This window comes from Suillus fuscotomentosus (genome assembly GCF_016647785.1).
Source record: "Suillus fuscotomentosus strain FC203 chromosome Unknown F5891scaffold_6, whole genome shotgun sequence".
In the NCBI taxonomy this organism is placed as follows: domain Eukaryota; kingdom Fungi; phylum Basidiomycota; class Agaricomycetes; order Boletales; family Suillaceae; genus Suillus; species Suillus fuscotomentosus.
In genome coordinates, this window is record NW_024539518.1 from 1,144,126 (window position 1) to 1,166,575 (window position 22,450).

Consider the following 22,450-nt stretch of genomic DNA (forward strand, 5'->3'; position numbering starts at 1 on the left):
GATCCCAACAGCAACAGCAACCAACAAGTAGCGACTGCTATGAAGGGGCTCAAGAAATCTTTCGTTAGTTCATCCATTCATCACTGTCCAATATATCTAATATTATCCACAGCTTAACAGGAAGAGTTCTCAAGATTCTTCCTCATCAAAGTCTAAAGATCAAAAATCTACCTCTACTTCACAAGTAGCTCCTCCACCACCACCACCAAACACAGCAAAGCCACTTCCTCAACCTGTTTCAAGTGGTCTGCCAGGCGCATCGGTTAACAACTCTAGTAATCACTCTCTCACTTCACAAGGTTCCTCTTCCTCAGGCCGTCCAGCTTCTGCTACTTCAATCACTCCTTCTCCACCAGATCGCAGGTACCCTTCCACAGGGAATCCATCCCCCATTCCTCCAATTGTCGTCGTTAGCTCAGACCCATCATCTGAACTAGCACCCCGCTCAGGTCCATATAGTTCTCCAGAACGTAGCACAATTGGTCTAGATGGCACTTCCACTCCTCCGCGCGCAAACACACTCAACCGTCTACGTTCTGGTCCGCGCGATACAATCCCTATCGTCGGAAAACCTCCACGCAAGCAGCGTAGCAGTCGCTTCGTTGTCACTGAAAAGGTTGACATCGAAAAATTGCCCCCTTTCTCAGGTATTTACTAGTTCCGTTAAGACCCGTGTCGCGTCACTAATTATTCACTTTATTCAGATATTCCCATTAACGAGCGTTCTCTCTTATTTATCAAGAAGCTCAATCAGTGCCGCGTCTTATTTGACTTCAATGACGCGAGTGCAGAGCTTAAAGGTAAACAAATCAAGGCACAGACGTTACACGAAATGCTCGAGTATATCACAACTCAAAGGAATGTTATCACTGAAAACATATACCCCGAGGTCGTCAACATGGTTAGTCTCAAATTACCCAACATTCATCTTCCACTCACCTCTCAAATTAGTTTGCTGTCAACCTCTTCCGATCAATACCCCCGCCTGTTAACCCAACCGGTGATGCTTTTGACCCCGAAGAAGATGAGCCTGTCTTGGAACTCGCCTGGCCTCATCTCCAGATTGTGTACGAATTTTTTCTTCGCTTCGTCGAGAGCCCAGATTTCAACACCAATCTTGCCAAACGATACATTGACCAACCTTTCGTGCTAAATCTCCTCGAACTCTTTGACTCTGAAGACCCCCGCGAGCGCGACTTTCTCAAGACTACCCTACACCGCATTTACGGTAAATTCCTCAACCTTCGGGCCTTTATCCGTCGGTCGATAAACAACGTCTTTTATCATTTCATTTACGAATCGGAGAGACATAATGGGATCGCAGAGCTCCTTGAAATATTGGGCTCAATCATCAACGGTTTTGCCCTACCTCTAAAGGACGAGCACAAGACATTCTTAACCCGCGTGCTCCTTCCCCTACATAAAGTCAAGAGTCTTTCGCTTTATCACCCCCAACTTGCATACTGTGTCGTGCAGTTCCTAGAGAAAGATCCAGCCCTGGCGGAGGAGGTTATGCTCGGACTGCTCAAATACTGGCCCAAGGTCAACTCCCCAAAAGAGGTCATGTTCCTGAATGAAGTCGAAGAAGTACTTGATGTCACCGATCCCTTGGAGTTCCAGAAGATCCAGGTTCCACTATTCCAGCAACTTGCCCGATGTATCAACAGCCAACACTTCCAGGTCGCTGAGCGAGCCTTGCTATACTGGAACAACGAATACGTAGTCAATCTCATGAGCGATAATCTAGCTGTTCTCCTCCCAATCGTCTTTCCTGCGTTGTATACAAATTCCAAGAGCCACTGGAACCGGTGCGTCAACCGTTTCTATCAATGGACGGCTACTCACCTCTCGTTAGGACTATTCATGGGATGGTGTATAATGCACTAAAGTTGTTTATGGAGATCAACCCAGAGTTGTTTGACGACACGATGCAACACTACAGGCAACGGAAGATTGAGTAAGTTCACTGATATTCTACCTCGGTTTAATATGAACCCAAGACCACAGGGAACAACAACATGCTGTTGAGCGATATGAGCAATGGCAGAAAGTCCGCGAGAAGGCAATACAGAATGCTGGCGGGAAGTTGCCTCCAGGATTTCAAGAGGTCGAACGTTTACCCCCACCGCCTCCATCTCCTAATGATGATTCGGATATTCTGGACTTGTCGATGGAGCTGAATGCAGTATCACTTGATGGTGATATTCCGGGTGACTTGGACGAATCGGGTATCGAACGAGTGCCCATGGCTGACCCTGGGTTGGATGTGAGTGGCGTCTCGACCATCAACAATCTTGGTGCACCTGTTTACCACATGGTTTCAGCGTGAGTTTCCCCAAGTCGGAGGTGATCATTCACCTGTTTCTCAGAGTCCTCATGTACGACGAAAGAGCGTTCTTCCCGGTGCGTGCCTTTTCATATTATCAATCCGCAGTTTAAGCTTATACCTCGTGTTCAGTGGATCCGACTGTAATTCGCGACCTACAAGCTCATCGGAGCTTGGATGATACTCTTGGAATCGGGGGGCATCATACAAATGGGGCATAATCGCATGACCGCGTATTCTTTTTCGTATAATCATGACTGCGAATTGACAAGATACTATCTGAGCTTCAGACCCACATGACTGACGACATTTCCAATTCAATTCTGCGCTACCTCATTTCTGCCTGTGTTATACTTCTCGACCGACATCAGGGCTATTCTACTTGGTGCACAGCGTGTCACTATGTCCTGATGAACAAGCCTGGAGCGTTTACAGCATTTCGTTATATGCTTCTGAAATTTCTTTTTACCACTACCGTACGATACATATCCTCTAGAGAAGTATTTTGGACATTATCGTGACCAACAACATAGCCAATGTCATTGTTCTCAAGGGTTAACGGTTAGGGCAGTGACCCTGGTTAAGGGAGTATGTCATGTTGTGGTTATGTAATCGATCTACGTCAGGAAAGAACCCTCTAGAATGATGAAGGAACGTCCTGGAATGACGAAGAATATCTTTCATATAAAAGATGTCAATTCGCGTTCGATCTTTCTTCACTGTTATCTTTTTCCTCAGTCCTATATAGGTGAGCTCGAAGAGCATTAACTTCATCTAAACACGTCCTAAATCCTCACAAGAATCCTAATCTCTCAAAATGTCGCCATCCAAAGCCATTGGTATCGACTTGGGCACAACCTACTCGTAAGTTTGGTTCTAGGGCTTCCATTGCCAATGCTCATGAAATCGTCTAGTTGTGTCGGCGTTTGGCAAAATGACCGTGTTGAGATCATCGCCAACGACCAGGGTAACCGTACTACCCCCTCTTATGTCTCCTTTTCGGACAGCGAACGGTTGATTGGTGATGCTGCCAAAAACCAGGTCGCTATGAACCCCCACAATACGTAAGTTTCGACCCTTGGTCTCTTCCTTTTTCGTACTAACCCGTCTGCGTAGCGTTTTCGACGCCAAGCGTCTTATCGGTCGTAAATTCGACGATCCTGAGGTTCAGTCGGACATCAAGCACTTCCCCTTCACTGTTTTCAGCAAGGGTGGTAAGCCTTACATCAGAGTGGAGTACAAGGGAGAGCAGAAGGAGTTTTCTCCCGAGGAAATCTCGTCGATGGTTCTTCTTAAGATGAAGGAGACCGCTGAGTCTTACTTGGGCTACAATATCAACGACGCTGTCGTCACCGTCCCTGCCTACTTTAATGACTCCCAGAGACAGGCTACAAAGGACGCTGGTACTATCTCTGGAATGAACGTTCTTCGTATCATCAACGAGCCCACTGCTGCTGCCATCGCATACGGTCTCGACAAAAAGGTTGTCGGTGAGCGCAACGTCCTCATCTTCGATCTTGGAGGAGGAACCTTTGATGTGTCGCTTTTGACCATCGAGGAGGGTATATTCGAGGTGAAGGCCACTGCTGGTGACACTCACTTGGGTGGTGAGGACTTTGACAACCGACTCGTCAACCACTTCGCACAAGAGTTCAAGCGCAAGCACAAGAAGGGTGGGTTAAATTTATATCTATTATTTTCTGGGCTAACAATGTAACAGATCTCTCCTCCAACCCTCGTGCGCTCCGTCGTCTACGGACTTCCTGCGAGCGTGCCAAACGAACTCTGTCGTCGGCCACCCAGACTTCCATCGAAATTGACTCCCTCTTTGAGGGTATTGATTTCTATACTTCCCTTACTCGTGCCCGTTTCGAGGAGTTGTGCGCGGACCTGTTCCGCAGCACGCTCGAGCCCGTCGAGAAGGTCCTCCGGGACTCTAAGATCGACAAGGCGAACGTTCATGAAATTGTCCTTGTCGGCGGCTCCACGCGTATTCCCCGTATCGTTAAGCTCGTGTCCGACTTCTTCAATGGCAAGGAGCCCAACAAGAGCATCAACCCTGATGAGGCCGTTGCTTACGGTGCTGCCGTTCAGGCTGCCATTCTTTCCGGCGACACCTCTGAGAAGACTCAGGACCTCCTGCTTCTCGATGTTTCTCCTCTATCGCTCGGTATTGAGACTGCCGGTGGTGTCATGACCGCCCTCATCAAGCGCAACACCACTGTCCCCACCAAGAAGTCTGAGACATTCTCGACATACTCGGACAACCAACCTGGTGTCTTGATCCAGGTGTACGAGGGTGAGCGTGCGCGCACGAAGGACAACAACTTGCTCGGCAAGTTTGAGCTATCTGGCATTCCCCCGGCACCTCGTGGTGTTCCTCAGGTCGAGGTCACCTTCGACATTGACGCCAATGGTATTCTGAACGTCTCCGCATCTGACAAAACTACCGGCAAGTCAAATCGCATCACAATCACCAACGACAAGGGTCGCTTGTCTGCAGAGGAGATCGAGCGCATGGTCAACGAAGCTGAGAAATACAAAGGTAAGTTTCTGCTCTTCTACGTTACTTGCATCCATAAATTGACTTTGCTATCTTACAGCTGAAGATGAGGCCGCGGCTGCTCGCATTCAGGCCAAGAACGGCCTTGAATCATATGCATACAACCTGCGCAATTCTATCACTGACGAGAAGCTTGCTGACAAGTTCGACCCCGCCGACAAGTCGAAGCTCGAGAGCTCCGTCAACGAGACTATCTCGTGGCTGGATGCATCACAGGAAGCCTCAAAGGAGGAGTATGAGGGAAAGCAAAAGGAGCTGGAGAGCATCGCCAACCCTATCATGCAGAAGCTCTACGGTGCTGCAGGTGGTGCTCCTGGCGGTTTCCCCGGTGCTCCTGGAGGTGCACCAGGTGGTTTCCCTGGCGCGAGCGAGGACGGTCCTTCTGTGGAGGAGGTCGATTAAAGCAGCCGCTTGTTCTCTTGTTTGCCTACTGTTTTTGTTGCGCATTTTACGTCATTTCCATCGCATAGCACGGTACGAGTGTGTCATGAACCAATAATGTCCTTACTACAATCGAGTGTATGTTACATTATCGCATTTCCTAGAATGAATTTCTCTTCCATATCTTCATTTGTAATGCAAACGTTTCTTCATATGTGAATGCATGAGTCCTTGAGCTGATCAGATAAGTACTAGTATAGATGAAGTATTATTGCATGCTATCTCAGTATGTCAATCTTTACTCTTGCGTGCGTAAAACAGGCTTCTGTATCTGGAACGGTGAGCGTCGACCATGGCACAAATGCCCTCAAGGACAAGACCCCCTCAACACATGACAAGGTTTGTTATATTGAAAGTTATCAGGAAAAATCAGCACAAAACTAGTCTCCAGGAATGTCTACGACCAGCTCTTTCATCACGGGTCAAGTCTCTCCAAGCTAAGAGATGCGATCGCAGCAGGCCGCCTTCTCCACTCTTCAGATGGCGGTATCGGTGTACCAGGGAGAAGTCTAGCATGGAAGGCAAGGGGAACACAGTGAATCAGACTACGTACTCACATCGACTCCCATTAGCTGTTCCTCTTGAAAAACGTGCCACTGGAACCTCCACCTCACGAAATAGCAGTACCACCGCTGGAGGCTTTACGCGCCTACAGAAAGCAGTACTCCGAGCTACTGCTGGAGAAGATGCGTGCTCCAGATGGGTCTTATGATGAGACTTTTGTCGTGCCAGGCCTTACCATTCCAAGGAGGAACGTCAAGCCGCCAACAGACTTGGAGATGAACAACCCTCTTAGCTTACATGATGAGGTACGCAAACGCTTTTGCATGTACTCAACCATCGTCTTACTGGTGTGAATTGAAGAACCCTTGGAGGGAATGGTTTGCAGCTGTAGACCTCCGGAAGACTATCCAGCAAGATGTTGAGCGGACGTGAGTTCCGTTCTCAAAGATTTACAGTCTATGGCACATCTTCTTTTCTGCAGTTTCCCTGATATAGGCTATTTTCGCGACGATGATGTACAGCAACAACTCACTAATATTTTGTTCCTATACGCTGTCATGCATCCCGATATTGAATATCGGCAAGGCATGCATGAGTTACTTGCACCCGTGTACTATGTTGTAGGTATGTGATCCAACCGCTCTTGTGTCTTCCATGTGTCCGCAGTCTATGTCTTGTCTGCTTGGTCCGCTCATATGACTGTTTTCAAAGCTGAAGAATAAATATCTTTGGCTGTAGATTATGACTCCACTGCCGATGACGCTACATCATCGTCGGACGACTCTGTCTTTCGGGAGGTTTGCTCGCGGACGTGGATTGCAGCTGATTCATGGGCACTTTTTTGCGCGATCATGAACGATATCTCCAAGTGGTACGAGTGGCGCGAACCATCATCTGTTGAAACGTCCTCTGCCCGTGGTCAAGTCAACTTTAAGCCATACATGTCACCTATTAACCTGGCCTGCAACCACATTCAAAATAATCTGTTGAAATCTGTCGATCCCATTCTTCATGGCGTGTTGCAGAGCTCGGGCATCGAGCCACAAATTTATGGCTTGTGTGTGCTTTCATGTCTCCTGGACCCTCTCAGGCTAATCTGATCGATCACATTATCAGACGATGGCTTCGTCTGTTGTTCACTCGTGAACTTTCTATGGATGATGCGATGATATTATGGGACGGGCTGTTCGCGAACCCAATCCCAATTTCTGAGCTCGCTCAGTGGATATGCGTGGCTATGCTTATACGGATACGAACCAAATGTGAGTCTCAATGTCCTCTTGAGTTGTATTTAGACAGTAATGGTCTGTAGTGATCGCATCGGACTATAGCATGCAACTAACATACCTATTGCGATACCCTCCTTCTCAGGCGGAAGATGGAGCCCCGCATCACACAATCCTACTACTTCGTCAAGCATCGTCGCTAGAAATGTCCCGTACACCATCCGCGGGCGCGGTTGTGATGACTGAAAACCGCAACCTTTTAAATATTCCCCTGGAAGCACCTGATCCACCCGTCCAAACGAGGCGGAGGGCACGTCCTCCGATTTCCTCATCAGATTTTCATGGAACTTCCTCTGCGCAAGGAGAGCATATGCGTCAATCGCCCCCGTTCCAGATAGGGCTCCCAGAATTGATTGCTCGGGGGCTCATGGATCGCGGGGAGAGCCTCGGGATCAACAAGACTGTAATGAATGCGGTGTCCGAACTGAGAGTAAGCCCAAACAATATTGAGAGTGTCCTCCTCCTGATTTGTGGCATGGTAGCGCAACCTCCCTGAACTGGCTGCATCTTTGGTTCGCACCCCATCTACAGTATCGGCGCCGTATGCGGCATATCCCTTGCTTGACGAGCAGGTGACAGATGAAAGGCATGTTTCGGAGAACGACAGCCGCATGGATACGGAACGAGAACTGAGAGCGCAGAGTAAACGCCTTGGTGAATCGATTACTTGGATACTGAGCGTTTTACAGTCCAAGGAATCATCGGAAGCCAAGGATGAGGGTGCAGCGAGAGTTCCGGTGCAGCATAAGGAAGCTCTCGAGTCACTGGCTTATGTGAGGGACATCTTAGGTGGGGAGATCAAGGAGATTGATGAACGCCGTCTGTGGGGGGTGGAAGAATACAACAAGCGTTTGGAAGGTCAGAGCAAGCAGGAGTCTAAGGAAGCGTCTGTCTCCCAACCAAGAAGACAACGTTCAATCACGAGCCCTAAAAACGAGCACCCACTGCCCCCGTTGCAGCGGGAAGTTCGAAATTTTCTCCCCAACACCTCCGGGACTCCTGTGTTTCTTCGGTCAACGACATCTGCTCCATTACACTCTTCTTCGATGGCCTCAAAGGCGATTCCTATGGCATCCTCGAGTCATAATCGCGTTCAGTCATCGACTGGGGTGTTCCCCGTCAAGCCGATTACGATGCAGCGGACACCCCTTCGCCTATCATCTAATAATCCCTTCCAACGCACGCCTGATGCGGGTGGGATGCCGCCTGCGGCCGTCACAAGCGATCAAAGTCCGAAGATCCGAAGTGAAGTGCAGCAGCACGATCCGCTGGGAGTTCTCAAGTAGAATTTTTGCCTGTGGCGGTTATGAGAGATGGCGATCGCGCTAATAGATATCTGTACATTCGGGACATGGATTAATGCAATTAGATTATGGTATATAGTAGGCGGAGGTTGTACGGAATTTGATTGACCAATGGTGGGAAGGTCATTGGCCGACTCGGCGCGTGATTTCCCATTGCAAGGCCTCCGGAGTCAACAACTTTCCCGTAGCTCATCGGGTTTTTCGCAAGTCTTTTGTTTATTTTTCTTCCTCACCGTCGACGACGACAACATCCATGTTCAGGAAGTCGGTGTCTAAGGCGGTGCCCTCTCGGGCTCTGCTTCATCATCAACGCGCTTTTTCCACCTCACTCCCCGTCAGGAGAGTCGTAGCGTCTAATCCAGTCAAGGCAGAGGAGGTCAAGGTATGTCTCCCAGCTCCCATGTCTTTTTTCTACTATTCTGATGGTTTTTAAGTCCTGGTCTTCAGGCAAATACCCTCTTATTGAACACGAGTACGATGCTATTGTCGTGTGAGTAACGCTCGGAACCCATAAATAATCATCAGAGCTGAGTATGCGACCCTTTAGTGGTGCTGGCGGTGCAGGTCTTCGCGCTGCCTTCGGTCTTGCGGAAGCTGGCTTCAACACGGCATGTATCACCAAGTTATTCCCAACCCGGAGTCACACTGTTGCGGCACAGGTATGTTGCGCCATGTTCAGCAGTATCTGACACACTCATATCACATTTCAAGGGTGGTATCAATGCTGCTCTTGGTGTAAGCGCACCTTGAGGAGTTTATACTCTTTTCACTGATGAGTTGCATGTAGAACATGACTGAAGACGACTGGCGGTGGCATATGTACGATACAGTTCGTGTCCTTTGATACATTACGCTCTCGAGTCGTGTAGTTGAGCTGAATTTTTACAGGTTAAAGGCTCCGACTGGCTTGGTGACCAAGATGCCATCCATTATATGTGTCGTGAGGCTCCCAGATCCGTCTACGAGGTCAGCTTAGACCTTACGTACTCGTTTCTTTGGCTGATTACTTTTTCTAGCTTGAACATTATGGTGTCCCATTCTCCCGTACCAAGGATGGAAAGATTTACCAACGTGCCTTTGGTGGTCAGTCTTTGAAGTATGGCAAGGGTGGTCAAGCATATCGTTGTGCTGCGGCTGCCGATCGTACCGGTCACGCTCTCCTCCACACCCTTTACGGCCAGTCGCTGCGACACAACACGAATTTCTTCATCGAATACTTTGCTCTGGACTTGATCATGCAGGATGGCGAGTGTGTTGGGGTCATTGCGCTCAATATGGAGGACGGTACGCTTCACCGCTTCAGGGCACATAAGACAGTCCTCGCAACCGGCGGTTACGGTCGTGCCTATTTCAGCTGCACGAGTGCGCACACCTGTTCAGGTGATGGTAATGCAATGATTGCTCGTGCTGGCCTTCCTCTGCAGGATCTGGAGTTTGTTCAGTTCCACCCAACCGGCATCTATGGCGCCGGCTGCCTTATCACTGAGGGTGACTGTCTTTCTGTCAGATATCTGCCTTGTGGCTGACTGTACGTTAGGTTCCCGTGGTGAGGGAGGTTACCTCCTGAACTCTGAGGGCGAGCGTTTCATGGAGCGTTATGCACCCACGGCCAAGGATCTTGCTTCCCGTGATGTCGTATCTCGTTCGATGACGATTGAGATCCGTGAAGGCCGTGGTGTTGGGCCTGAGAAGGACCACCTTTACCTTCAGCTTAGCCATTTACCTCCGGAAGTCCTCCACGAGAGGCTTCCCGGTATCTCCGAGACTGCTGCTATTTTCTCTGGAGTCGATGTCACCAAGGAGCCTATCCCAGTGCTGCCCACTGTCCATTACAACAGTCAGTATCTTTACTATACTATCTTCTGGACTGTAGCTGACCTTTTGATAGTGGGTGGTATTCCCACCAGGTACACTGGTGAGGTGCTGACTGTTGACGAGGTGAGCTTGGGCTAGTTGCACTGGTCGCATCCTGCTTATACTGTGATCAGAATGGCAAGGACAAGATCGTTCCTGGTCTGTATGCAGCTGGTGAGGCCGCGTGCGTGTCCGTTCACGGCGCGAACCGTCTCGGTGCAAACTCCCTCCTGGATCTCGTCGTCTTTGGTCGCGCATGTGCTCATCATATTGCGGAGACCTTGACTCCCGGAAAAGCTCACAAAGCTATTCCTGAAGAGTCTGGCCTTCAGAGCGTGGAGTTCTTGGACCAGATCAGAAATGCAGATGGTCCCAAGCCTACTGCCGAAATTAGGCTAGAGATGCAAAAAGCCATGCAAAGCGATGCCGCTGTCTTCCGGTGCGTTCCACCCACTACGTCGGAATGAAAAAGGATACTGACGATCATCGCAGCACACAACAGACTCTCGATGAAGGTGTTCAGAAGATACATCAAATATACAAATCGTTTGATAATGTTGGCATCAAGGATAGGAGCATGATCTGGAACTCGTACGGCTTTGTGTTTATGGGGATGCTGATTTCCTGCTCATGCGTTCATCTTAGTGATCTCGTCGAGACTCTTGAACTACGCAACCTCCTTCAGTGTGCGGTTCAAACTATCACGGCCGCTGCTGCTCGTAAGGAGTCCCGAGGTGCTCATGCTCGTGAGGACTTCCCGGAGGTTAGTGTTTGTATCACACCTGGTGAATCTATCTGTTAAACGTATCTGTAGCGTGACGACGACCACTGGATGAAGCACACCCTGACAATACAGCCCGATATCAACTTGCCCGACGTCACTCTCAAGTACCGGAGTGTCATTGGCGAGACTCTGGATGAAAATGAATGCAAGGCAGTCCCGCCATTCAAGCGGACATATTGAGCAGATTGTCGAATACTAGGATGTAGTAGCTAATAGTACTATAAAAAAGTGCTTCTAAGATGTTCGAAGACGTGATGATGAGACCCCGAACTCAAGGAGTTTATAAGTATCTCGAAATCTCTTCTAGGTACTTTGGGATGAGCGTGCTCGCTCTTGGTGTTAGATACCTTTGCGATAGCGTCACGTACATCTCGGTGGATGGTTGCATAAGCGGACCGCGCAGCCCAAGTTGTGGGAGTGGCTACGTCCGGGTTGTAGCGAAAATATGGAAGAAGAGGGAATACACTACATAAATGATGGTCAGATTTAGATTTAGTAAAAATTAAAGACCTACAGTCGAATATCTGCCAGGCTGGTCTTAGTTTCGGCTGGAAGTTCTGCCCATGTAAATTTAGCGAGTTCTATATTTAAATTTAATCAGTGAGAAGTCATACTTGACTGGTTGCTTGCCGGCCTATCAGCAAGTCCCATCGTGCGCTAGGTCGGAACGGCTGCAACTAGAACATAGATAGGGGACTCTGACTAATACATTTGCAATGGTCGCTGTACATCCGGGCGACCCATAAATTGTATATCGACTGATCCTACTTAGTAGCTAAGTGATTGCAACATCCAAGTCATGTAGAGAGAAAGCAGTTTCCGAAAAGTATCTTGCCCGCACAGCCCTCCCTCCAAAGTACCTGCCATCCAACTCCCTCACGGTCTTCCACGCACCAGAGGGACCTGCAAACAACACAAATATGCGGACAGATTCCTCTGGATCCGCCGGCTGAGGTTGAGTCAGATGTACAATAACTCGCTCGACGGTTCCATTCTTCGAACACTCTTCGCCTGGAGGAATTTAGTCAAAATCTGACAAATGAAATGTCTGAGACTGACCGATTTCATCTCTCAGATCGCCATCGTCTACATCTTCCGGTCCAACCATATTGGTTAACACTACCACGCGACTCGCCTCCCCAAACCTTAAACGATCTTCACGACCCTTCGCGTCCTCGTTGTCATTGATGATCCGACCCATCTTTGAACCCATAGCTGGTTTAACTTTAACTTGGCCCTGCGCTTGATTTTGACCCTTCTTGCCTTTGCCTTGGGCAGCGATTTGCTCCACTGTAAGAGCGTTTACAATACCGCTCCCATCGGCACCCAGACCTTGACCTTCCTTGTGCCCCCACTTAGCCATCATACGAGCTGCAAAACCCTGTGGATCAGGGCTGACATAATTGTCAGACACATTCGACAGTAAGTGTACACGGGCATACCGTGTTTGAGCATCTTCTTGCGGTAGTGCGCCAGGTAGACTTGATCCTGGCCCCGACCCACCTGCAGCCGCAGCAAGCGCACTAAGACGTGCTGCGATACTTGCGGCAGCCTTGACCTTGTCCTCAAGTGCAACTGGTATTTGAGATGATGGTGGAGGTGGCGGCGGTGGAATATTTGCCGGCGGTGCAAAGGGGTTGTATGCCAATGGAGGGGGAGAACGCGTTGGAGGCACAGGCACCATCAATTGTGCCGGATGCATTACGGGAGCAGGTGGCTGGCTTGATGGCTCGTCATCGCTGCCGCCCGGCGATGGTTGACGGAGAGGGGAAGCGGATGCAGAGAACACGGGCGGGCGGTTACCTCCCGAGGCCATGGCAAGGCGGCGCTGATAGGCTTCCTCACCCGATAAGTTATGATCAACAGGCACAGGAGTCGGTGACGGTACTCGAGCGGCGGCACCAGCAGACATTGCAAGTCGCCGCTGAAAGGCCTCCTCCCCTGACATATTGCGATCCACATGAACTGCCGGAGTGTTGGAGGCACCAAGCCCACGGGGACGTTCGTCATCTGCGCGAGACCACTTATCGAAAGACCCGTGGTCAAATCTCCCTGAAACCAAAAGTTAAACCTTGCTACATATCCAGGGTTGGTTTGCACACCACTCTTTTTGGGGCGTTGGCCTTCACTGTCGCTGCCTGTGTGGTCACTTCCTCTGTCGAGAGCCTCGCGAGCACGTTTCCTTTCAGCCGCACGTTCGGATGCCCGCTCGACGCGGTCACGTTGCTTCCATAACTTATATTCGTTGTAGTCATTCGGCTTGAGAGTGTCGTAAGGCTCCAACGGATCCCATACTGCCGCAACTGGGGCATTCTTATTCTGCATATCAAGAATCAATGAAGATACCAAACTGGGTCAAGAAATACATACCTTCCTCCCCTTCCTTCCACCGCCCCCTCCGCCAGCCCTGCGTTTATGCTGCGCCTTGAAGCCATTGATATCTTCATCGAGTATCATGGATGGAGGTTTGACTTTCTTGCCCCAGCCTTCCTTTTTGCGCCACGTGGAGTCCTTCTGAACGGTATCATCCTTAACTTCTTCTTGTTGATCCGTAGTTACTAGTTCTGGCGGAGCGAAGACGACGGCTGTTGCGGAAAGGCCCGAAGCTGGCATGGCAGCGGAAATTGCAGCTGTTGCAGGAGTGGGTAAAGTCTTGGCACCCATGGGAAGGCGAGTTAAAGCGGGCTTGGGTTTTGCTGGTGCACGACGGACGGGGGCAAACGCAAGCGCAGCGGACCATCCTGTGCGAGTTCGGAGGAGTGGCATGATGATTGCAACGGTCAATATTTTGCTTCTAGACTCGATGTGCAGAGGAGGGGGAGATACCGGCTGAAAGCTTTCCTACAGACCCAGATTCTGTTCCTCCAATACTTCCATCCTCTGCCTTGGTTCCATCATTGCTTGTATTACTTGGTGCCGGTGCTGAAATAGCCTCTAGAGCTGCGGGAGTTTCGACTTTGTCTACTCTGGTTGCAGGTGTTGGTGTTGCAGGCGAAGCAGATGTAGATGATGAGGAAAGGCTAAAGGTTGCGCCAGTAGAGAATTGGATGCCGCCGTACAGGCCACCTGCTCTGCTCGACATGGTGGTCAAATAACAACCATGGGAACTTCATGGGAACTTTGATATATACTTTATCTCGAATATTTGCTATTTTTGTCAAAATACATGGAATTATTATTTTTCATGCACATAGTGGTTTTGACTCATTACATAAGAAGATGTAGTCAACGCCATCAAAACGTCCTTATCCGAGAGCGAGTCAAATCTCAATAAATACATCACTCAAAACACTTGCTCCAGCATGAAATAGGGACAGTACACGTTGCCGAACATAATTAGCGAGTGCATTACACCTTTTCGATGAGAGAGCCTGTTGTAGAGCGTGCGATAGCGTGGCGCAAATCGATGAATACATGTCTCGACGTCAGTGCGGTCTTCCCACTAAAGTGGGAGTTGGGGATGTATCATAATTCGTCGTAGTGGTTGCCACAAACTACCACTCAGCAGCTGATCTTTCGAAATATTTCCGCCGCGCATCGCAGCTCAGTATATGTACGGCAAATTTGCCTGCATCAATCATGGCCCACCCATTGAGCATTCTCCGCTTAGAATTGGGTGCAAGAGGCAGCGGTGGGTCCACAGACAGTAGCTAGACGACAATTTTCAGTTACTGCAAAAGAAAAAGGGCTGAGCAGACGCACAGTCTTTCGCACTTGACGTACGACAGCTTCTATCGATCCTCGGTTTTCGGTGCCTTCTTTTACCTTGCGAAACAGTGGTTAGCAAGAAAGACACAGAGGACGCCAGTACGGTACACACTTGAGCAGTGACTACCCAGTCCCATATACCTCCAGGCTCTTCCGCAAGGCCTTCTCCAGAGTATGTGCGCCCGCGTTTCCGGCGGCCCTTGGGTAACGTTCGAGGTAATGGAGGACCAGGAAGAGAGGCGATAGGTCGTTGGACACTCAAAGTCGATGGCTCTAGCAAAGGAGATTTACTGAGCTGCACAAATAGTTGCCTTATCCCGGCAGAGAGGTTTTCTGGAAGCTCATGGGTTTTTGGAGCGAGGTGAGGAGGAGTATGCCTAGTGATTGATTGAACTGGCCCTTCAGTAATCGATGAACCATGGCGTAGAAGGAGGTGTTGCCCCAGTGATGCTCCTGGAAGTGAATCCAAGACGTGACTGGACCTGGGCCCGCAACCGTAACCGCACGGCGGATGCATCGAAGAGTTTGCATACTCTGGATATGGTATGGTGTACAGTTCAATTTGCCGCTATGCCGGAAGGATGTTCAATGTCCGATCGATGTTTGTTTTGAGTATTATTACCGACAAGAATGTGTCGGAGTTCGATTATGATTCTGCCGAACGTTGGCCGAACGACATACATACGCAATTGGCAATTTGGTGCTATTCCGTGAATTTTATGGTCGACCAATAATCTAGCTAGCTACAACTCTTCAATTTTTCTCTTAACGTCCATGTCAGTATGGCTACCGCGCTCCCAGCAAGCTGCCTTTGTGCGGTGTTATAGCCGTCAACTTATCGAAGCACGAACCACTCGTTACATTTCTCTGGGTCCACGTACTCGCATTGTGTCGCCGCACTCCGTAACTTATGCTCTTATTTTGCGCCGCTCCCAGAGCACATCAACTTCTTCGTCTGCTCCTGCAAGCCGTGATGCTACGACTAAAATTGTCACCGACGATCCATCCACTCTTGAACCAAAGGCCGCACCCCCTGCACCTAAGGATCCTGCCTCTGACGCGCCGTTCATGACTCGGGCTTGGAAAAAAGTGAAACACGAAGCGGCGCACTATTGGCATGGCTCGAAGCTACTTGTTTCGGAAGTCAGGATCTCCGCCAGACTGCAGTGGAAGATTCTTCATGGAGAAAGCTTGACCCGAAGAGAACGGCGACAGGCGAGCACATTATCTCTGACACCGCTGACGGCCAAGTTTATGATAATTGGTATCTAGCTAAAGCGTACGACCCAGGACTTGCTTCGACTCGTACCCTTCGCTGTTTTCATCATTGTGCCATTCATGGAGCTCCTACTTCCTGTTGCTTTGAAACTATTCCCCAATATGCTTCCATCGACTTTTGAAGACAAATTTGCTGCTGTAAGGCATTATGACTTATTTTCTCCTTTCGCTTGGCTAATACACAAGTAGGAAGAGAAACAACGAAAGCTCCTCCGAGTGAGACTCGAAATGGCAAAGTTCCTCCAGGAAACGTTGCGAGAGTCTGGCTTAAAGGCAAATGCCCACATAGTAGGCTCGGACGCCTTCGAAGAGTTTTTCAGGAGGGTCCGTTCCACCGGAGAGTCGCCCTCTGCAACGGATATCATCAATGTTGCTAAGCTCTTTGACGATGACCTTACTCTTGATAACTTGTCTCGGCCGCAACTCGTTTCAATGTGTCGGTACATGGGTGTCAATGCATTCGGCACAGACAATTTCCTTCGGGGTGCCATTCGTTCCCGTCTCATGAATCTTCGCCGAGACGATCAAGTCATTTACTCGGAAGGTGTCGATGAGTTGTCGACTTCGGAGTTGCAGGCTGCATGCCAATCGCGTGGTATCCGTACCACTGGCGTTTCTCCTGCACGACTCCGGGACGAGTTGACTACGTGGATTCACCTGCATCTTCATAATCGTGTTTCTGGTGTACTATTGATTCTCGGGCGAGCATTTCATTTCGACCGCAAGCCTGGTGAAGATGAAGATGGAAAAACAACTGTCATTAAGAGCCTTGAAAGTGTCCTGAGCGGATTGCCAGATAACTTGGTTCGTACTCCCTTTTACTCTCCTCTTCATCATTGACGCTGTCCGCTCTCAGCTAAATGAGGCTGAACTAGAGGTTGACTCGGACAGCGCTAGCTACAAACAGAAGCTCGAAGTTCTACAACAGCAAGAGGAGCTCATTGAAGATGAAGAGGAGCAGGAACAAAAGGAAGAAGATGCGCGCCGCGCCAAGCGTGAGGCCGACGAGTCGGAAGCACGCACCGCACAATCTCTTCTGCCTGACACTGAGGTGACTTTGACCCTCAGACCCTAGCTTCTATGTTTTAATTTACATGGTGCAGCTTCATCCGGAACGGTTCGAAGAGGAGAACGCTCGTATGACCACCGAGCAACTGAAGGAGCTTGGCGAAGCGTTGTCGATTTTGTCGGCACAGTCTAGCGTCCTGAAAGAACGTGATGAACTACGCGCCCTCATGGAGGAGAACCTTCAGGCGGAAGAGGTAGTATTTTGAATTTTGTTGCAATTTCCATACTAATTATCTTACTCAGGATCCCAAGTCACCTTCAGGGGCGCTGACAAAACGTATCCGGACAATGCTCACAAAAATCGATACTCAATTGCAAGAATACGATTCACGTGTTGGTGATTCCTTGCAGATGTTCTCTGCAGATCCACAAGGACGCATACCTGTGAAGGACTTAGAAAAGGCACTCGCTGTGATCAAGCACAAGCCTGACGACGTAGTTGGACAAGCAGTGATCCAAAAGCTAGATGTCGACAAAGATGGGTTTGTGGAGCTGGAGCACGTACTCGGTCTTGTAAAGGAAGAGGGCCTTGGTGAGCAACCTGGTCATCTATTGGGGACATGATCTAATCATGAGGCTAGGTATCGAGATCGATGATGAGGCTCAAACGTTAATAGGTCAGGGCAAAGAAATCAAGGACTCGAGACCGAGGAAGGAGGACATTGTCCAGGAGTAAGGCTCATTCAGGCATTTTACACATAGACTAGAGCACAACTCTATTATCCATACGTACCATAAGAACTTAGTACTGAGGCTTCGGCCAGCAAAGGCGAGTGGATCGTGTGGATCGTTCTGGAATCTCCAAAATGTCGTCATTATTCAAGTCTTTGCCGTCATCATGTTCATATGATATATCATTAACGGCTTGTAAATAGTACTCGTCCAGTGCGCAATGGAAGCATTGTTGCCGCACGAAGATGTGATGACCCGGGAACCAATATATGCCATGTGCGATGATCGTGAAGGGTATTAGATGGGGCCAGACCATCCAACAGTGAATTGAAACTTGAGCACGCACGAGTGCTAGAGGTGTGGATAACTGGGAAGCAGTCTTGCATGAAGATAATGTGCGGAAAGGTGGCTTTCATCATGCGGTTGTTACGAGGGGAGTCATTGACTTTGTGTCCTCAACAGCGTTACTGTCTTCAACTTTTTCAGAGAAATATTCTTCGTCGTCATCACCGTCGGATAGTTCAGCCCACCACCGACCAGCCTGAAGTATCAGGACACCTGTCAGCGCTACGCTGCAAACGAGGTGGTTTGACGCGAGATCAAGAGTAGGTGTTCTTAGCAAACGTGGAAACGCGTCCTTCATATGGTAGGGCGGGATTGTCGTGAACTGATCCATGAGATCTGGAATGAATATTTTTAGTATCGCGACTCGTGGTTTTATGATTCGACTGACTGGGAATGACAGAGTACGCATACATGATGACAGCAACGCCGTAGAGGACTAAGAAATAGAATAAGTGATAAACGTTCGATGGAGAACTTGAGCAAAACACATACATATGCTCCCTCCGTCAAACATCAAGTTGCCCGCTTCCAAATCGTTGAAACTCCAAAAGATGGTTGTTCCGCCAAGTATAATGATGCCAAAGAGTACGTAGAGGATTTGCACGGGACCTTTGGTCAGTATCGAGTAGTAAAGAGCCGCGGTCCACAAATGCTCGTCAGTTACTGGTGACTTCCACAGAGTCAGAGAGTCTGCAATCCAATGAGTAAAGAGTGAACCTGAAAGTAGGTGTTAACATGACACGTCGACGCCGAGGAAGTCGTGAAAAAGTAAACTGACCGAGTAAGAAGGAGGTTATGCAAACAACAACACCAGCTCGTACACCCATCACTGCGAGTTTGTCCAGCGATGCTTGGAAGCAACTGGTCGTGATAAACTTTGTTGAATGACCGTCGCTGTGAAGTCACTTCGAATATTTGGTAAGTATCTGACCCGATCTCGAGGGCCGAGTTCCCGAACTGCGTCGGAAGCAATTGAGCGTCATCCGATCCGGGATGTCTCGACTTGGTTTTCTCTGGATCAGTAGTATCGACTTTCAAGCTTATGACGCTCACTGCACACCGGGTTGGGGTGATGCTCTCCTCACGCAGACATACTATCTGGAATCAGTTATGAAAATGTGTAGCCTTCTGTGTCGATTTTTGGATGTGAGTAGCCTCACCGCGAGTCTCGCAGCGGGCCCGCGCCTTTTCAAACGGTTCCGTAGAAAATGTAAACCCATCATGTTTACTTGCAAGCTTTACGCGGTCTCCTTCACAGATGTGACGAACGAGAAGACCTTGATTTCCAGATGTCATAGTCCTGTTGATATGATTGCTGCGACAGTCAATCTCAACTTTCAATATTTTGGTAAGTTATATATATATATTCTACTCTACCGTGACTTACCTCTCCTGGGCCACAGCGTCAACGTATCTTATCACTCTATTTTGAATCGTCTCTAGTCGAGTAACCGACTCGCCATCACTAATTTCCAGTCCAATCTCTCCACAAGAGCTTCTGCTATCGACCCCTTCTCCTAGAACCTTTCTTGATAAGACGTGGTGCCGATATACTAAGCAGGGAAAATCCTTGACCCACATTGACCAGAATAGACGATGATATCACCAGTAGCCGGTGAATTGGTATCTCCTATCATAGCTGCTTTGTCGCTCTGCTGATACTTATTATGTATTAGTGCACAATACTCATCCTCGCGGAGGTGCAGGATGTGATTATTTCTGGAGTAGATTGGATCGGCTGTGAGAGATAGTGGAGTGTTGATTGGAGGCGTTTATCAGGCCATCATTACCCTCAGATGTTCGCAAAATTATCATCCTACGGGCCGCGCGGCTCCTTCGCCTTGTACTGTTGCGGTCGTATTGGAAGCACCTGTCCTAACATCAGGCAAACTTCTGCCACTATCACCAACATTCATAAGGGAGGTGGTTCTTCGCAAATTATAACATGGTCGGGTCGGACCAGATCACGCTCTACTGTCCCCACCGCCACACAAAAATCACAAGATTATTCGGGACCTTGATACAAATTCTACGAAACATGGACCGGCCCTTACTAGCATTTGGCAATACGGGCTCAAACCGAGTACTGAAAAGTTCAGAACTTGTATGCAGAACAAGGGAGATATCGGACAAGTACGAAAGCAAGCTTATGATTCCATTCTTTTGAGGTCCCCGGCCTCTTCATCGAGTGACACCGTGTACTCACTATGTCTCTCCTTAAGAGTATTCAAGCTCTCCGCCACATCTTTCATCATTAGTTGCCATCTCGGAACTCCTTGATAGGCAAACTTGGTACAAACGAACCAGTATAGGTCCCGACGGTTGTTGTTCGAAGACTCCGCCTGCGTGTAGTAGGGATAATTGGTGATAATCATGGTAGTGCTTGTTTAGTACAAATTATTAGCCCCTACCGTCGTGGTTTGTTCTTGCTGACGTAAGCGGTGTTAATAGCAGTTCAAGTTTCACTTGGCGACTTGGTCTTGTTGTTCTTCATCGTCCTCCGAGTCTTCTAATATTTCATTGTCGGTGACTGCAAATGCAGTCCTTGATATTCGTACTAGGAATTGAAACTCCATACCATCTTCAATGCCTTCAACAGCGCCTCGAGGCAAAGCTCTCTTCGGAAGGGTCTACTAGTATGGGTCCCTACAGCATACTTCCCCATCCATGAGGCCTTCAGGTCCGAACACCGAGCCACTCATCTCCACATCGAGAAGGTAATAAGAAATTACCTTACAAGGCAAAAAATGAAAAGTGTTAGGACGCAATCGAACCCTCTTCCAACACTTTTACCTTCCCCGCTAACCGAGTGGCTCGTCCCTTATGCTTAGACCATCGCACACGATTGCTTCGCACTTTTTGCCTTTAAAGGCAGAAATGCGCGCCGCAGAAAAGCAATCGTACTCGATGTCCATAGCGCGCCTGGTGCTTTAAAAGAAGCGCGCAAGATGTGTAGATTTCACACAACGCACTCGCTATTCATTCACTTCAAGGATTTAACTCCACTCCCCAGATCATTCACAACCCCTTCTATCCTATCAAACATTATCACAATATGCCTGCTGCAGGACGTAACATGGTACGCTTCTAGCCTTCCTCACATCCCACGCCTTGTACTTATGAGATTTTATCTACAGACACCTGTCAACTGCCCTGTCTGCCACAAGACTATAAGCCGCAAGGCGGATCTTCCTAGACACATGCGTACGCACGATGAACACAAGGAGGCTCTGTACGTGCTCGTACCTTATCACCATCCTAAATGGTTCCTGACCTATTTACTATCTGATCAGTATGCACGCATGCCCATTCCCTAACTGCGATTACAAGACCCTTCAGAAGTCAAATCTGCAGACGCACATCAGGACACACACTCGTGAACGTTCGAAGACGTGCCCTCACTCTGGGTGTGCGTTTTCCACCACCGATCCGGGTAGCTTGACGCGTCACCGCAAACAACTACATGGCTACGAGCCCAAAGCGCGTCGCAGCCCCGGTGGAAAAGCTGCCCGACGGACCGCCGCCGCGCCTTACCCCTCTACTCGGTTTATGAAGCCAGAAATAGAGATTCCTGCATCGCTGGATCTCAACCACCTAACATTTCCCGAGCTCGGAGGGCTGGTTTCCTGTGATGCGCTCTCACCTGCTGAGTTCAGCGACTCCGGCATCCCCCAATCCTCGGGCGAGCTCACCGAACTTCCCTGGGAGCGACTCTTCCCCGATCTCCCTGCCGAGAGCTTCGCCTCCATCTACGAACAGCCTTCTCAGCTCCCCATCCCCACCTTCAACTACTTCCGGCCCTCAACTGTCCCCGTCGATCTCTCCACTCTCCATATGCCGCAGTTCGACCCAGAGCTATTTTCTGATGTCAACTATCAGCAGCCCGTTCCTGATGTCAACTTTCAGTTCCAGCCCGCCTCAGGAAAACATCTGAACAACCCCCTACCAGCTGAATTAGACGAGTTTTTGCAGAAACATGGCTCCGGGTACTTTGAAGACTACGCGTACCCAGACAATACGATGTATCCGATGGCCCAGCCCTCGTTTACGAACGAATACTTGTGAAAACTTTCATCTCACCTTCATATTACCTATGGATCATTATCATCATCGACATCACAATGTTATACTCAGCATTATCATTATCGTTCACTTATATCACACTACTTATATCATATCTTCATCCGCATCTTTAGACCTTCAACTTGTGCATTGTATTAGTAAACGAATCTCATGACTATAGATTGATCACCTCGGCCAGCGGACACGCTCGACGTGCGCCAGTCAGTTCAGCTCGATTCGCAAAGCATTCTTTGT

The 22,450-nt window shown here is 49.1% G+C and overlaps 10 protein-coding genes across 10 annotated transcripts; 7 read left to right on the forward strand and 3 right to left on the reverse strand.

Annotated features, from left to right (window-relative positions):
• Positions 1-39: 39 nt before the first annotated feature.
• F5891DRAFT_942652 (phosphatase 2A regulatory B subunit-domain-containing protein) lies at positions 40-2,547 on the forward strand (the record flags this gene model as incomplete). Its single annotated transcript, XM_041374434.1, has 8 exons — positions 40-63; positions 113-647; positions 705-901; positions 952-1,808; positions 1,856-1,957; positions 2,008-2,266; positions 2,325-2,403; positions 2,459-2,547. 8 exons carry the CDS (start codon positions 40-42, stop codon positions 2,545-2,547), a joined length of 2,142 nt encoding a protein of 713 aa, XP_041231563.1.
• Positions 2,548-3,054: 507 nt separating this feature from the next.
• F5891DRAFT_1007586 (heat shock protein HSS1) lies at positions 3,055-5,510 on the forward strand. The gene is made up of 5 exons (XM_041360483.1): positions 3,055-3,190; positions 3,241-3,390; positions 3,443-3,999; positions 4,047-4,871; positions 4,930-5,510. Exons 1-5 carry the CDS (start codon positions 3,144-3,146, stop codon positions 5,289-5,291), a joined length of 1,941 nt encoding a protein of 646 aa, XP_041231564.1. The 5' UTR covers positions 3,055-3,143; the 3' UTR covers positions 5,292-5,510.
• Positions 5,475-8,535, forward strand: F5891DRAFT_1007591 (rab-GTPase-TBC domain-containing protein). Its single transcript, XM_041360484.1, has 9 exons — positions 5,475-5,669; positions 5,722-5,851; positions 5,903-6,139; positions 6,195-6,262; positions 6,316-6,458; positions 6,573-6,891; positions 6,951-7,096; positions 7,147-7,550; positions 7,603-8,535. The coding sequence occupies exons 1-9, from the start codon at positions 5,623-5,625 to the stop codon at positions 8,404-8,406; spliced, it is 2,298 nt and encodes a 765-aa protein (XP_041231565.1). The 5' UTR covers positions 5,475-5,622; the 3' UTR covers positions 8,407-8,535.
• Positions 8,536-8,549: 14 nt separating this feature from the next.
• F5891DRAFT_1007599 (succinate dehydrogenase) lies at positions 8,550-11,306 on the forward strand. The gene is made up of 13 exons (XM_041360485.1): positions 8,550-8,806; positions 8,859-8,914; positions 8,972-9,083; positions 9,136-9,159; positions 9,212-9,253; positions 9,313-9,390; positions 9,441-9,912; positions 9,962-10,261; positions 10,313-10,362; positions 10,413-10,717; positions 10,771-10,869; positions 10,924-11,041; positions 11,093-11,306. Exons 1-13 carry the CDS (start codon positions 8,678-8,680, stop codon positions 11,240-11,242), a joined length of 1,935 nt encoding a protein of 644 aa, XP_041231566.1. The 5' UTR covers positions 8,550-8,677; the 3' UTR covers positions 11,243-11,306.
• A 384-nt stretch (positions 11,307-11,690) lies between these two features.
• F5891DRAFT_1007601 (uncharacterized protein) lies at positions 11,691-14,185 on the reverse strand. The gene is made up of 6 exons (XM_041360486.1): positions 13,889-14,185; positions 13,433-13,803; positions 13,165-13,381; positions 12,505-13,114; positions 12,122-12,456; positions 11,691-12,073 (listed from the first exon to the last, which is right to left on the reverse strand). Exons 1-6 carry the CDS (start codon positions 14,142-14,144, stop codon positions 11,838-11,840), a joined length of 2,025 nt encoding a protein of 674 aa, XP_041231567.1. The 5' UTR covers positions 14,145-14,185; the 3' UTR covers positions 11,691-11,837.
• Positions 14,186-14,213: 28 nt separating this feature from the next.
• On the reverse strand, positions 14,214-15,358 carry F5891DRAFT_1007606 (uncharacterized protein). Its single transcript, XM_041360487.1, is given in 5 exon segments — positions 14,214-14,712; positions 14,765-14,827; positions 14,883-15,147; positions 15,188-15,246; positions 15,266-15,358. 5 exon segments carry the CDS (start codon positions 15,299-15,301, stop codon positions 14,557-14,559), a joined length of 579 nt encoding a protein of 192 aa, XP_041231568.1. The 5' UTR covers positions 15,302-15,358; the 3' UTR covers positions 14,214-14,556.
• Positions 15,359-15,480: 122 nt separating this feature from the next.
• Positions 15,481-17,998, forward strand: F5891DRAFT_636097 (LETM1-like protein-domain-containing protein). The gene is made up of 7 exons (XM_041372590.1): positions 15,481-15,985; positions 16,043-16,186; positions 16,238-16,852; positions 16,905-17,099; positions 17,152-17,310; positions 17,360-17,648; positions 17,698-17,998. The coding sequence occupies exons 1-7, from the start codon at positions 15,545-15,547 to the stop codon at positions 17,790-17,792; spliced, it is 1,938 nt and encodes a 645-aa protein (XP_041231569.1). The 5' UTR covers positions 15,481-15,544; the 3' UTR covers positions 17,793-17,998.
• A 69-nt stretch (positions 17,999-18,067) lies between these two features.
• Positions 18,068-19,126, reverse strand: F5891DRAFT_636092 (Shr3 amino acid permease chaperone). Its single transcript, XM_041372589.1, has 4 exons — positions 18,912-19,126; positions 18,626-18,850; positions 18,522-18,569; positions 18,068-18,469 (listed from the first exon to the last, which is right to left on the reverse strand). The coding sequence occupies exons 1-4, from the start codon at positions 18,958-18,960 to the stop codon at positions 18,204-18,206; spliced, it is 588 nt and encodes a 195-aa protein (XP_041231570.1). The 5' UTR covers positions 18,961-19,126; the 3' UTR covers positions 18,068-18,203.
• Positions 19,127-19,159: 33 nt separating this feature from the next.
• On the forward strand, positions 19,160-19,717 carry F5891DRAFT_636145 (uncharacterized protein). Its single transcript, XM_041372591.1, has 2 exons — positions 19,160-19,481; positions 19,537-19,717. The coding sequence occupies exons 1-2, from the start codon at positions 19,244-19,246 to the stop codon at positions 19,563-19,565; spliced, it is 267 nt and encodes an 88-aa protein (XP_041231571.1). The 5' UTR covers positions 19,160-19,243; the 3' UTR covers positions 19,566-19,717.
• A 1,232-nt stretch (positions 19,718-20,949) lies between these two features.
• Positions 20,950-22,423, forward strand: F5891DRAFT_636170 (uncharacterized protein). Its single transcript, XM_041372592.1, has 3 exons — positions 20,950-21,212; positions 21,271-21,365; positions 21,427-22,423. The coding sequence occupies exons 1-3, from the start codon at positions 21,189-21,191 to the stop codon at positions 22,196-22,198; spliced, it is 891 nt and encodes a 296-aa protein (XP_041231572.1). The 5' UTR covers positions 20,950-21,188; the 3' UTR covers positions 22,199-22,423.
• The last annotated feature ends 27 nt before the right edge of the window (positions 22,424-22,450 follow it).